At 41.3% G+C, this 11,975-nt stretch overlaps 1 protein-coding gene across 1 annotated transcript; it reads right to left on the reverse strand.

Moving 5' to 3' along the window:
* Window positions 1-1,571: 1,571 nt before the first annotated feature.
* Window positions 1,572-11,009, reverse strand: EIF5A2 (eukaryotic translation initiation factor 5A2). The gene is made up of 5 exons (XM_060767530.2): window positions 10,901-11,009; window positions 6,870-7,058; window positions 5,796-5,900; window positions 4,979-5,110; window positions 1,572-4,711 (listed from the first exon to the last, which is right to left on the reverse strand). Exons 2-5 carry the CDS (start codon window positions 7,032-7,034, stop codon window positions 4,652-4,654), a joined length of 462 nt encoding a protein of 153 aa, XP_060623513.1. The 5' UTR covers window positions 7,035-7,058; window positions 10,901-11,009; the 3' UTR covers window positions 1,572-4,651.
* Window positions 11,010-11,975: the final 966 nt, after the last annotated feature.

Consider the following 11,975-nt stretch of genomic DNA (forward strand, 5'->3'; position numbering starts at 1 on the left):
CACATTTTGTATTTTCTCTGTTTGTTTGCTTTGTTCTGTTAGAAATGCAATATAATTGACTGGCTGCCCTGACACGAGAAATAAAATTGGTGGAGTTCAGAATGCTCTTTGATTGTAGGTGGACTATAAATCCCAGCAACTACAACTCCCAAATGACAAAATTATTATTATTATTATTATTTGGAGTGATGGTCACTCCTTGGGTTAGTAGGTGTCTTGTGTCCAAATTTGGCAGCAATTGGTCCAGTGGTTTTTGAGTTATGTTAATCCCACAAACGAACATTACATTTTTATTTATATTAAGTCTCTTCTCAAGTAGCTCCTGACACGGGGGAAAAACAGGGCTAAATACCAACAGGTCAGAGGTTCAAATCAGGGGAGAGTGCAGATGGGCTCCCTCTGTCTGCTTCAGCTCCCCATTTCGGGACATGAGAAAAACCTCTCACAAGGATGGGCAAAGCCCTTGCAGATAGCCAGTTCTCTCAAACCAGAAGTGACTTGCAGTTTCTCTAGTTGCTCCTGACACTACCAGTATATTATACTATTAGTATTATATAACATATAGTACTATATCGTAAGTTGTAGTATATATTACATTATATGTGTGTGTGTGTATATAATAAAATAATACTATATTTATATCCCACCCTATCTCCCTGTGGGGACTTACAATGCAATACTAATCAATGAACCAACTAACCAAAGCCTCCATATTAATAGTAGCATTGTGCATATCTGGATATTTCTGCCTTCAAATTGTGTATCAGTTTATGCCGATCCCATATACTATATAATTAAATGGGGTTTTTTTTCTTAGGCAATGAACATTTGGGTGGTTTTGCATTCCCTGCTCTGAAATAATAGCTGACAGCCCCTGGTTTGTTGGCAGCCTCCCATCCAGATACCAACCAGAGCTGTCTCTGCTTAGCAAAACTAGATGAGATTGGGTGCCTTTAGCATATTTAGGGTACTCTCCTTGCCTCGTGATCACAGGGCTACACATTGTAGAGCCATCATTCACCACAGCTCTTCCCATCTGGTTTGGAGACATCAGGTTGCACTTCATCTCACTGTATTTCCACAGCAGTGAAAATACTTGGAATGCTTCTGTGAGAGAAGGGGCTGTACCAGACATAGGCAAGCTTCGGCCCTCCAGGTGACTTCAACACCCTACCGGATTCAGATTCCACCTGAACATGAGGAAGAACTTCCTAACTGTGAGAGTTGTTCAGCAGTGGAACTCCCTGCCCCGGAGTGTGGTGGAGGCTCCTTCTTTGGAGGTTTTTAAACAGAGGCTGGATGGCCATCTGTTGGGGATGCTTTGAATGAGAGTTTTCTGCTTCTTGGCAGGGGTTTGGACTGGATGGCTCACGAGGCATCTTCCAACTCCGATTCTATGTTAGGAATTGTGGGAGCTGAAGTCAAAAAGCCCTGGAGGGCCAGAGTTTGCTCACGCCTGATACTGAACATAACTATTCTGCTTCCATAGATTGCACTGCCACTGTAAAACTCGGTCCCAAGGAAGATGTATACGGTGTGCAAAGAATTGACCAGCAGGAAAAATAGAAGAGTAGTTCTTTAAACTTTATTCTCTTTACTGTGACCCAAATCATAATTCAAACATTTCAATAAAACAATCATTAAAAGGCAAGAACTTGTTAACACAGGAATACTTGACTATTACAGAAATGCAGAAAAAATACATCCATTCACTAGCCAGTAGGTATATTGCATACTTGACTGAGCTGCCCCTTACAGCAAATACAAAAACCTTTCCCCCCTCGTTTTGTTTACAATAACATGTTTTAATGTAACAGTGACTGATGATGACTTCAAGGGTTTTACAAGTTCTAGATAGATGTAAATAAAAGCTATTGAGATCAGTGTTTTGAGTTGTACATTGAGACATTTTTGATTATGATGGATGAGAATCTTGCACTTTTACAGGAAATACTGAAGCACAGCTTGTTCTGTTAAAAGTTCCCAGACATAGCAGACTTTCCAACATTTAAAGCTTACTGCAGCCAAATATGTCATTTAGTCACAAGAACAACTTGGTCACAATGTTTGACTGCTTTCAACTAAGATTCAAATATACAAGAACTCTACTTGCATCATAGGCATGCTATAAATTTATGGAATACAAAACCCTGTAAGACTTTCAAAGCAGCTTTGATAAAATAATCAACTTAAGCTCTTTCAATTCTTCACAAGAGCAGCCCTGAGAAGAGTATATTCAAGTCATGGCTCAACCAGCAGTGGTTTTGTTGAACACAAAAACAAACCGCAACACATCAAGAGGTAAACTTAGATTTTAAAAAAGAGAATTCTCTAACATTTGAGGCAAGAGAAACTATAGTACACCAAATGAATTTTTTTTTACCCAAGACAAAAGCTTGAACCATTACCAAACAACTCCAAGATTGAGTTGTTCAGCCTTCATTTTAGCCTGTAGCTTGCTAAAAGAGAATGCTCTTGAAAGTTCAGGAGTGCTCTTCAAAATTAAATGCATGTTAGTCTAACAAAATAACAATCTAAAAGTGGATTTAGAGAAACATGATTACCCTGAAATAGGCTTAGGAACCTGAAATATACAGCATTTATCTTTTATTAGCAAAGTCAGTTTATTGTAAACCTGGTGGAGTTGTAGAAACACAGCTTTCTACAAAGTGAAATGGCTTTTTTACTCTTTTATTGATGAAGTAATACAGCTGCAAGCCAAACAGTGTCCTATGTATGATCTACCTAGCAGATGCCATCCTTTTTAACCTATCTGGTTTCGATATCCTGTAAATCTAGAGAACTAGAAGTCAAGTTGACTTAGGATTCCATCACTTCTGGGGCAAGGGGTAATTAACAGAAAAGTAACATTTCCGTAAGTTAGCTGCCTCAATACATATCAGCTGTATACATCCTTAGGATGACAGAAGCAGGGAGAAATGAGCAGGAATCTTCAGATACTGTGACAGAAATAATTATCTCAATTGCTTAGGCACAGTAGATAACTCCTGTAGGATGTTTTGAGAATGACTAATGATACTAGCTGATGAAGCCTGTGTTTCAAACTGGGACTTCCCATTCCTACCAAGACAACTGAAAATCAACTACCTAGGAATACTGACATGATTGGACTAACAATGATAAAACCCTTAAACTTTCTAAGTAGCCCTAGATCTTGAAAATATAGTTATTTAACATTATATCAAGACTGTGCTTTATTCAAGAGTGTTTATTGCCAAACCAATCTGCATTGTGCCCCTTCTCTGCATAGATATTTGCTCAGTTAAATCTAAAGAACGGGCGGAGCTCATAAAACCCATGCTTCAAATCCCAGCAGTCCTAGCCAGCACAGCCAATGGTAAGGAATGCTACAAGTTGCAGCCCAACAATATCTGGAATGGTGCAGATTCCTGTCCCAACCTGGAACTTACTGCGAGATCCTCATGGTTCGTTTACATCTCTAGTATAATTTTTACCGACTATGGGCAACCACATTCCCAAATAAAACTCAAAAACCTGTTATCCTAGCCCACCCACCACAAAATGAACTACACATGTTTTAAGAACCCAGTCACTAGTTCAAGTTAGTCAGATGCTACCAATATTTAAGGCAAATTTAAGTCATTAGGTTTCCCCAAATGCTAACTAAGCAGAAGTATGATCTTGCAAGCAGAAGATCGTGTAAATTAGCGATTAGGCATTTGTCTGTTCAGTGTAACCAAGTCCTGCACAAGTAGATTTTGAGTCAAAGTAACCCTGTTAAGTAGCCCTGAAGTTCCCCAGTATGACAGAACGCCGAACCATAGTTCTTTAGCAGGCCTGGCGTCTGGTGACCTAAATTATTTGGGTGAAACAGGGTTTAAATTTAGCCTCCATACAAGCTGCCATTATGTACACTTTTGTTCCAATTCCTAAAAAGAAGCCAAGCATTCTACTTGTGCTACAAAACAAAAACTAAAACCCAAAACAAGTACGCATACTACTGAAACACTTGAGGCTTTCCCTTCTTTTAAAACAGAAGAGTAACTGAACTCCATGTTGAAATCAAAGGCCTCGCGTGAATCACACCCCTAACCCCTGAACATTTGTGCACTATTTAACCAGAGTATGAAAGCACCCAATATTTTGGATGTTTGCATCACAGGCAAATGGCAACATGTTAAGACCGAGCCAGCAGGACTACAGAGATACAGACTGTTGCACATGGCCATCAGCACTGGCATTTTGATCATAGGTGTTCCCTTTCTCTAGCTCAGTAACTAGTCACAGTTCAGTGCAAGCCACATTTCAAAATGTTTAAGATAAAAATTGTTATTTTCATTTATTTAAAACGTTGTACTTAAACACTATTCTTAAATCCAAACTTAGTACTACCTTGGTATTGGCACTGCTATACAGTCTCTTTCGAGTAAAGCACACTATTTTAATACCTCATGATCTAAAATGACAGTTTTGACTGCCTTGCCATTCCTGTAAGCACTTGAACTTCAGCAATTTTAGTATTGCCAAATGGCTTGCAACATTAGTCAGCATTATTTTCAAACAAAGACACGAGGTTGCTAGTGAAGGTTATAGCTTTGGTGATAATCAGAACTAAAATACAAGATCTGCAGTTGCTGGAACCTGAGCAACTGCCCAAATCCAGATGGTCCTATTTGCAAGGTTTTATGGCTACAGCACATTCTTCGCTCATTGCACACATAACAGAAACCTACAGCAGGAAAAAAACAAACACATAGTTAGATTATGTGACTGAAGTACATTAAATTACATTTGCTTCAAGAGTAACTGTGCCAATGGTTTGGTGAAACTTAAAATAGAACTATTGGAACCAGAACTTAACATTTAGCAAACCAATCTCCACCCTCATTAAAATATGAATCAGAATAAAATATGAATAGGCAAAGGAAATGATTTTTGAGTAATTGTTAACTAACAAAAAATATTCGAAGAAATATTTCATCTAGTAAAGTTTTACCTGGAAATCTTCGCCTGCATTGTATTTTCCCTCTATTTCTTTGCCTAGTTCACCTTCTGGAACCTTCAGATCCTCACGAACGTCACCACTTTCGGTCAATAAAGAGAGGTAGCCATCTTGGATACAGATTAGCTGTGGGAAAGTTGGTAAAACAATCTTAGTTAATAGCCATCTGAAGAAATTTGAGTCAATGGGGCAGGCATTTAACCTCAGCTTCAGCTATTCAGACTTACTACTACACAGTTTTATAATCTGACTCTGAGTATTGCTCTTAGAAAGTCAAGAGAACATAGCTTCACTTAACTGGGGTAGTTTTTCTAAACCATGAATTGAATATTTAGCTTTTCAACCTGCTGAGTCCCACTATTGAGGGAAAGGTGGAGGGAGAATAAATAGTTACTGACTGAAATGTGGCAGCCATCATCATCAGGGTTAAAACACACAGAATGTAATCTTTGTTCTGAGACACAGAACAAAGATTGACACCAATCCTAACAAAATGTAAAGTTAAAATTCACAATTTAAAAAACTGACTGGGCAGACCTGCTGGGAAAGAGTTAAGTCTTCAATTAGTGTCTGGAGTTCTGACAGCTCATTTAGATCAATAACTACTGCAGTCAAACATTTAAAGCAGTGGTTCTCAACCTGTGGGTCCCCAGGTATTTTGGCCTACAACTCCCAGAAATCCCAACCAGTTTACCAGTTGTTAGGATTTCTGGGAATTGAAGGGAAAAATATCTGGGGACCCACAGGTTGAGAACCACTGATCTAAAGTCCCAAAGGTCAAGCCATGGTCTATATTTTCATGTATACTTACTTGGTAATCATTCCTCTTGATATTTGGGACATCCATGTTGTGAGTAGAAGGACAAATATCTTCATATTTCTTGCCAGTGAATACATCAATACCAACTAAATGGACCTAGGAGAATATTCACAAGTCAGATACTTAGAATACAAATAACATGCTACCCTTGTCTTGTTACCCTCAGCTCACTTTGGCTAAAAAGGAATTTGAGAGCATGACCTTTAATTTTCACCTCAGTCAGACTACTCTGGCCTAGTTGGGATTATATGAATTCTGAACAGTTGCGAAAAACATCAGGTCTGAAGGGGTGGATTCTCCAAAGGAATGACATCACAAAGATCTGACACAGGAGAGCCCTTAAGCTTTGCTGATGTCCTTAACACATACCATTTTGCCAATGAGGGACATGCTGTGATTTTTCACACTTTCTGCCCTGCCAAGTTGGCAGTTTAGCACTTCTTTGTGCAAAGAAGGTGGAGAGTTCTCTCCTCTTGAAAAATGAAGGCACATCAGTCTCCATGTGTAACCTCCTTATCTATTCCTAGAATCCTCCAAGTCTGGAAGTTTTCAGAGAATTCAAGCAAGAGGGAGAACCCCAAGCTGTCTCTTTCTGCCTGCCTAAATGCATCCATCAGGCAGGAACACTATGATCGAAAAGCAGAGAGGCAGGGCCAGTTACTCTGGATAGGGGTTCTCTTAAGAAAAGCTGGTTAAACAATTTGAGTGGCTGGTCTTAACTTCTGGGGTAGGAAGGTGGAATTACACAGTCCAGACTATTCTCATTCACAGTCCAGACTATTCTCATTGGAATATGATGTACATTCATGCAAAGAACAGAACTGTTTATTGATGGACTATGCTTCTAATATCGGGAAATTCACATCTCACTCACATGTGATACAAGATGATTATCCAGATCAGAAACAGAATAAGAGGGCAGCCAACTAGGATGGAAATGCCAGTAAGTGGCAGATTATTTAAAACTGAGGTTGCACAAAATGCAACTGAGTATAAAGTTTGGTATTTGACGGCTGAAATTTAGAGACATTTGTGGAATAGAACAGAAATGAAGGAAGAGATTACCTTTGCATGACCATGCTTGCCAGTTTTGGAAGTTGACATCTCCACAATTTTGCAGGGACGTCCCTTCAGCACAACAAAGCCATTCTTGCGAAGAGCAGAACACTGCATTGGGTAAGTGGCAGATGCACCAGCATCTCCAGTGGTGAAGTCAACTTCATCAGCCATGGCAGAAGTGTGTTTCAGAAAATACTAAAATTCAACAGTTCCTTATCAGTCGTTGAACACATTTTATCCATCAGTTATATCATCCAATTACAATGTTTACAGAACATATGGCAAATATGGATTCATATTCTTCCCACTGCTATCACAGACCAGAAAGTTGTCCCTTTAAACCATGGATACTCTAACTAGGGATTTAATCCCATGGTTACAAAATATTCCAGGGAAAAATATATCCAAAAATGAAACCTTCAATTTCTCATTTTATACGGGGGACATCACTTTACCATGCCATTATACAGGGAGTCCTGTATACAAATAAGTTTGGTAGATTTGTTCTCAAGTCGAATTTGTATCCAAGTCAGAATAGGTACATTTTAAGTGTAACTCCAGCCAAATAAACATATCTTTTAGTTTTGGATAGCATCGGGAAGGGTTAACACCCCTGTGGTGTTTGTTTTGCTGTCTGTGCCCCTATTCAGAGGATTTCGCGTCACTTTCTATTCATTTGCACCTGGTTTCATTGGCATTATTTCTGTTTCCAGAGTTTTTATATTTATTTATATCCTGCTTTATCTCCCCAAAGGGGACTCAAAGCGGTTTGACATAAAAGCATTGGTATCCATTTTAAAATATACAAATATAAAAATATTAAAACAGAATTGCATACAAACAGTATTTTAAAAATTCAGTTGAAATCCATACATATTCAAAGTTAAAAACCATAGCACCCGCTGACTAGATCTTAAATACCTGCATCTTTAAATGCCTGTTTGAATAAAAAGGTTATAGCCTGCTGCCAGGACAACAGGTCCTTGGGCAGGGAGTTCCAGAGTTGAGGGGCAGCCACCCAGAAGGAAGGCTCACTCTCTTGTTTCCACTGACTGAGCTTGAGATGGAGGTGGGATTGAGAGAAGAGCCTCTCCCAAAGATCTCAGGGTCCAGGCAGGTTCATACAAGAAGACATGGTCAGCCAAATAGCCTGGACCTGAACTGTCTAGGGCTTTAAAGGTCATAATCAGCACTGAATTGTGCCTAGAAGCAGACTATTCTAGAGTACCCAATTACTTTTGCTGAAAGCACACAAGACAAGGAAATAGTGATAATTTAACCAAGACCCTCATCTTCAGAGGCATTTCAAGTGCTGTGAGGTATAAATAGGGTATGTTTATTACCATCATAAATTGTCTGTGAGTTGTCTGGGTACCCCACTGGAAAATATGTTGGACAACTACAGGACTTCTGGGCAAATGCAGCCAATTTTCAAATAAAAAGGAGGGAAATAAATCTCAAAGGTGAGACTTAGACAGAATATACAATGTACCTTACACGATTGTATGTAGGCTTTCATAGATTGAAGGTTTCAGAGAAGGCCAACTTGAGGGTAAATTCTGCCTTATTTCATTCCTTTTAGCAGTCTTCATTTTATCTGTGTAACACTTTCAAGGGTTGTAGGAGATGCTACAGGGAAGATGGAACTGAGAAGTCCCCTTGAGCCACACAAATGCAAGCGTCTAAATCTGGGCCCACTGCTACCTTAATCTGTATGTTTAGCTATGGTACACTTTACATGGTTGCGTATATTTCAATACAAATTGCCTTGGGGGATGAGACCTAAACAACGACACAAGGATCGCTGTGTTTTTGTTTTTTATTCGTGCCAGGAGTAACTTCAAGTTGCTTCTGGTGTGAGAGTTGGCCATCTGCAAGGATGTTGCCCAGAGGACGCCCAGATGTTTGATGTTTTAACCATCCTTGTGGGAGACTTCTCTCATGTCCCCGCATGGGGAGCTGGAGCTGACAGGGGGAGCTCAACCTGCTCTCCCCAATTCGAACCGCTGACCTCTTGGTCAGCAGTCCTGCTGGCACATGGGTTTAATCCATTGTGCTACCAGGGGCTCCGGGCATAGCTGTGATAAATAGAAATGCTTGAACAAACCGGACTATGTTGTGTACAACATAGAGAGAGAGGAGTCTTGCTTATCTAACCTTTGGTCATGCAATGTTCTGTATTATCTAATGCACTCTGCCTCCTGCCCAGATCCACAATTGTTTCAATACATTGCAATGTTTTGATGCTAAATTCATAAATACAGTAACTACTACATAACGTTACCACATATTGAACTACTTTTTCTGTTGATTTGTTGTAAAACATGATCTTTTGCAGCTTAATTTGTAAAATCATAATGTAATTTGATGTTTAATAGGCTTTTCCTTAACCCCTCGTTATCCAACATTTTTGTTTATCCAACATTCTACTGGCTCGTTCATGTTGGATAAGCGAGTCTCTACGACAATGGTTCTCAACCTGGGGTCCCCAGATATTTTTGGCCTACAATTCCCAGAAATCCCAGCCAGTTTACCAGCTGGGGGATATCACACACGCACACACACACTAGTCGTCCCCTGCTACGCGTTACTGTGGCCCAGTCTGTGTATATGTGTTTTGTGTGTGTATATATGTGGTTTTGTGCATGCACTGTAATGTATTATTTATTTTTTGGCTTTTTAAGTCTCTTCTGCTGTGTTTTTATGAGTAATGGTCACTTGTTGGCCTGATAGGCGTATTGTGTCCAAATTTGGTGTCAATTCATCCAGTGGTTTTTGAGTTAGATTAATCCCACAAACTAACATTACATTTTTATTTATGTACTAGCTGTACCAGCCACGCTTTGCTGTGGCCAACCTTCCCTTTCTCTCCTTCCTTCACTCCCTCTTTCTTCCTGTTCTTCCTTCCTTCTATATCTCTTTCTTTCCTTCCCCCTTTTTCTCTCTTCTGCTGTCTCTCTTTTCTTCCTTCTCTACCTATTTCTCTCCTTCTCTCTTTGCTTCCATGCTTCCTTCTCCCTTTCCCTCACTCTTTGTTTTCTTTCTTTCTTTTTTTCCTCCCCTTCCCTCCCTTTTCTGTATTGTCATTTACCTTTTGGGGCTTTTTAAGTCCCTTCTGCTGTGTTTTTCAGTGTTTTTATGAGTGAAGGACATACACTGGGTTGTTAAGTGTCTTGTGTCCAAATTTGTGTCCAATTCCCCCAGCGGTTTTTGAGTTCTGTTAATCCCAAAAACGAGCATTACATTTTTATTGATATAGATTGTGTGTGTGTGTGTAAAATTGGAGGGTAGCCCATCACCTGCACTTTCAAAGATGCATGAGTTCTGTTAATCCCACAAACGAGCATTACATTTTTATTTATATAGAAGATGTGTGTGTTGAAAACTGGAGGGTAGCCCATCCCCTGCAACTTCAAAGACGCATGAAAAGAGGAGCAACTGCAGAAGGCAGCCATCCAATGGTGCCTTTGCTCATAAAACTCCTTCTAACTGACCTGCCCTGAGGGAAAGGATGGCAGAAACATTCGAAAGCAGCGAAATGGGCCAACTCCTGCCCTCCAGGTGCTTTGGACTACAACTCCCACAATTCCTAACAGCCTGCCGGCTGTTAGGAATGGTGGGAGTTGTAGTCCAAAGCACCTGGAGGGAGGGCCGAAGTGGTGGCCGTGCCAGCAGGCCTGCGCAGATCTTGCAGACTCAGGGGCGCCTCTTCCTCGAAACCTGAGTCACGCCTTGCCACGTTATTACAAAATCAAGGCACCCAAGCACGATGTGGAGGAGGAGGGATCACTAAGGGACGGTTTTGGGATCTCCATTTCCCAGCCCTGTGGTATGAATGAGCGCCGAGCTTCCTTCCAGGCCTGGATTAACCGGGTACGGAAAGCGGCGTGGGCTCAAAAAGGCTCCGCGGGTACGCGCGAACGCCGGGCCTCGCGCCCACTCCACTCCCCCCTCCCTCCTTTCCCCCCTCCCTTCCTTCCAACGGTCGAATGGAACGAAGAAAGCGCCGCGCGCGCCGGCGTCAGGGAAGCGCTTACCTTGTACGGCACGGGAAGGGGGAAAAAAAGACCGAAGGAGCGTCGCAGCAACGCGCACGCGCACAGCTGCCGGAAAGGGTGCCGTCTTTTGCGCGTCGAGGCGGTTGGGGCGTGGCCATCGAGGAGGAAACCCTGCGCATGCGCTCTTCACCCCCAGACTCCCACTTCTTCCTCTCCTGATTGGCTACTCGTCCCCATCGCCCCGCCCACTCTGTTCTCTCCAGCGTACAGCTCGTCGGTGTCGTCATTGCCCTGCGCGGATTGAGCCAGGGCTTTCTCCCCACCCCCTCTTCTCCTCCTCATGCGACTTCCACGTGTGGTTTTTCTCTTGCAGCTTGCGCTGGATCATCCCTGTACGGGAAGCCGCCTGACTCAAAAAGTCTCAGTTGCTTCGCGCGTTTGCTGAGCTTGCCATGAATTCATGAATGAATTCCTATGCACACTGCACATATCTTATTTGTAATGCAAAAACACACTTTAAAACAATACAATAATTAAAATGAAGAACAATTTCAATAAACATGAAAGGCACTGCAGACTAATTCAACCAGAGAAGTCAACCATAGCAGAGCACCTGATGAACCAGCCTGGACACAGCATATTATTTGAGAACACAGAAATGTTGGACCACTCCTACAACCACCATGTCAGACTACACAGAGAAGCCATTGAAATCCACAAGCATGTGGACAATTTCAACAGAAAGGAGGAGACCATGAAAATGAACAAAATCTGGCTACCAGCATTATATTACCAGCATTATAAAACTCTAAAATTGCAACAGCACAACAACAGAGAGGATGCAGGAAGGGGCATCTAATTACCTCTCAACAAAAGTTTGCCCCAGGCACAGTCAGGCCATTGTATGCTAATCAAGGTGGTCAGTTGAAACATTCACACCTAGCTCTGACAGACAAGTGTCCTTTGTCTCACCCTGGTCATTCCACAGATATATAAACCCATTTTCCTAGTCCCAACAGACCTCACTACCTCTGAGGATGCTTGCCATAGATGCAGGCGAAACGTCAGAAGAGAATGCCTCTAGAACATGGCCATATATCCCAAAAAAACCTAC

The sequence above is a fragment of the Anolis sagrei genome, chromosome 3 (genome assembly GCF_037176765.1).
Source record: "Anolis sagrei isolate rAnoSag1 chromosome 3, rAnoSag1.mat, whole genome shotgun sequence".
NCBI classification, from domain to species: Eukaryota; Metazoa; Chordata; class Lepidosauria; order Squamata; family Dactyloidae; genus Anolis; species Anolis sagrei.

Bases quoted from the DNA above. Each gene is read 5' to 3' on its own strand.
- EIF5A2 (XM_060767530.2), bottom strand. From the start codon at position 7,034: ATGGCTGATGAAGTTGACTTCACCACTGGAGATGCTGGTGCATCTGCC. The intron at 5,901-6,869 runs GTAATCTCTTCC...ATATTCTCCTAG, and splicing joins GCAAGCATGGTCATGCAAAG to GTCCATTTAGTTGGTATTGA. The intron at 5,111-5,795 runs GTAAGTATACAT...ACTTTCCCACAG, and splicing joins TCAAGAGGAATGATTACCAA to CTAATCTGTATCCAAGATGG.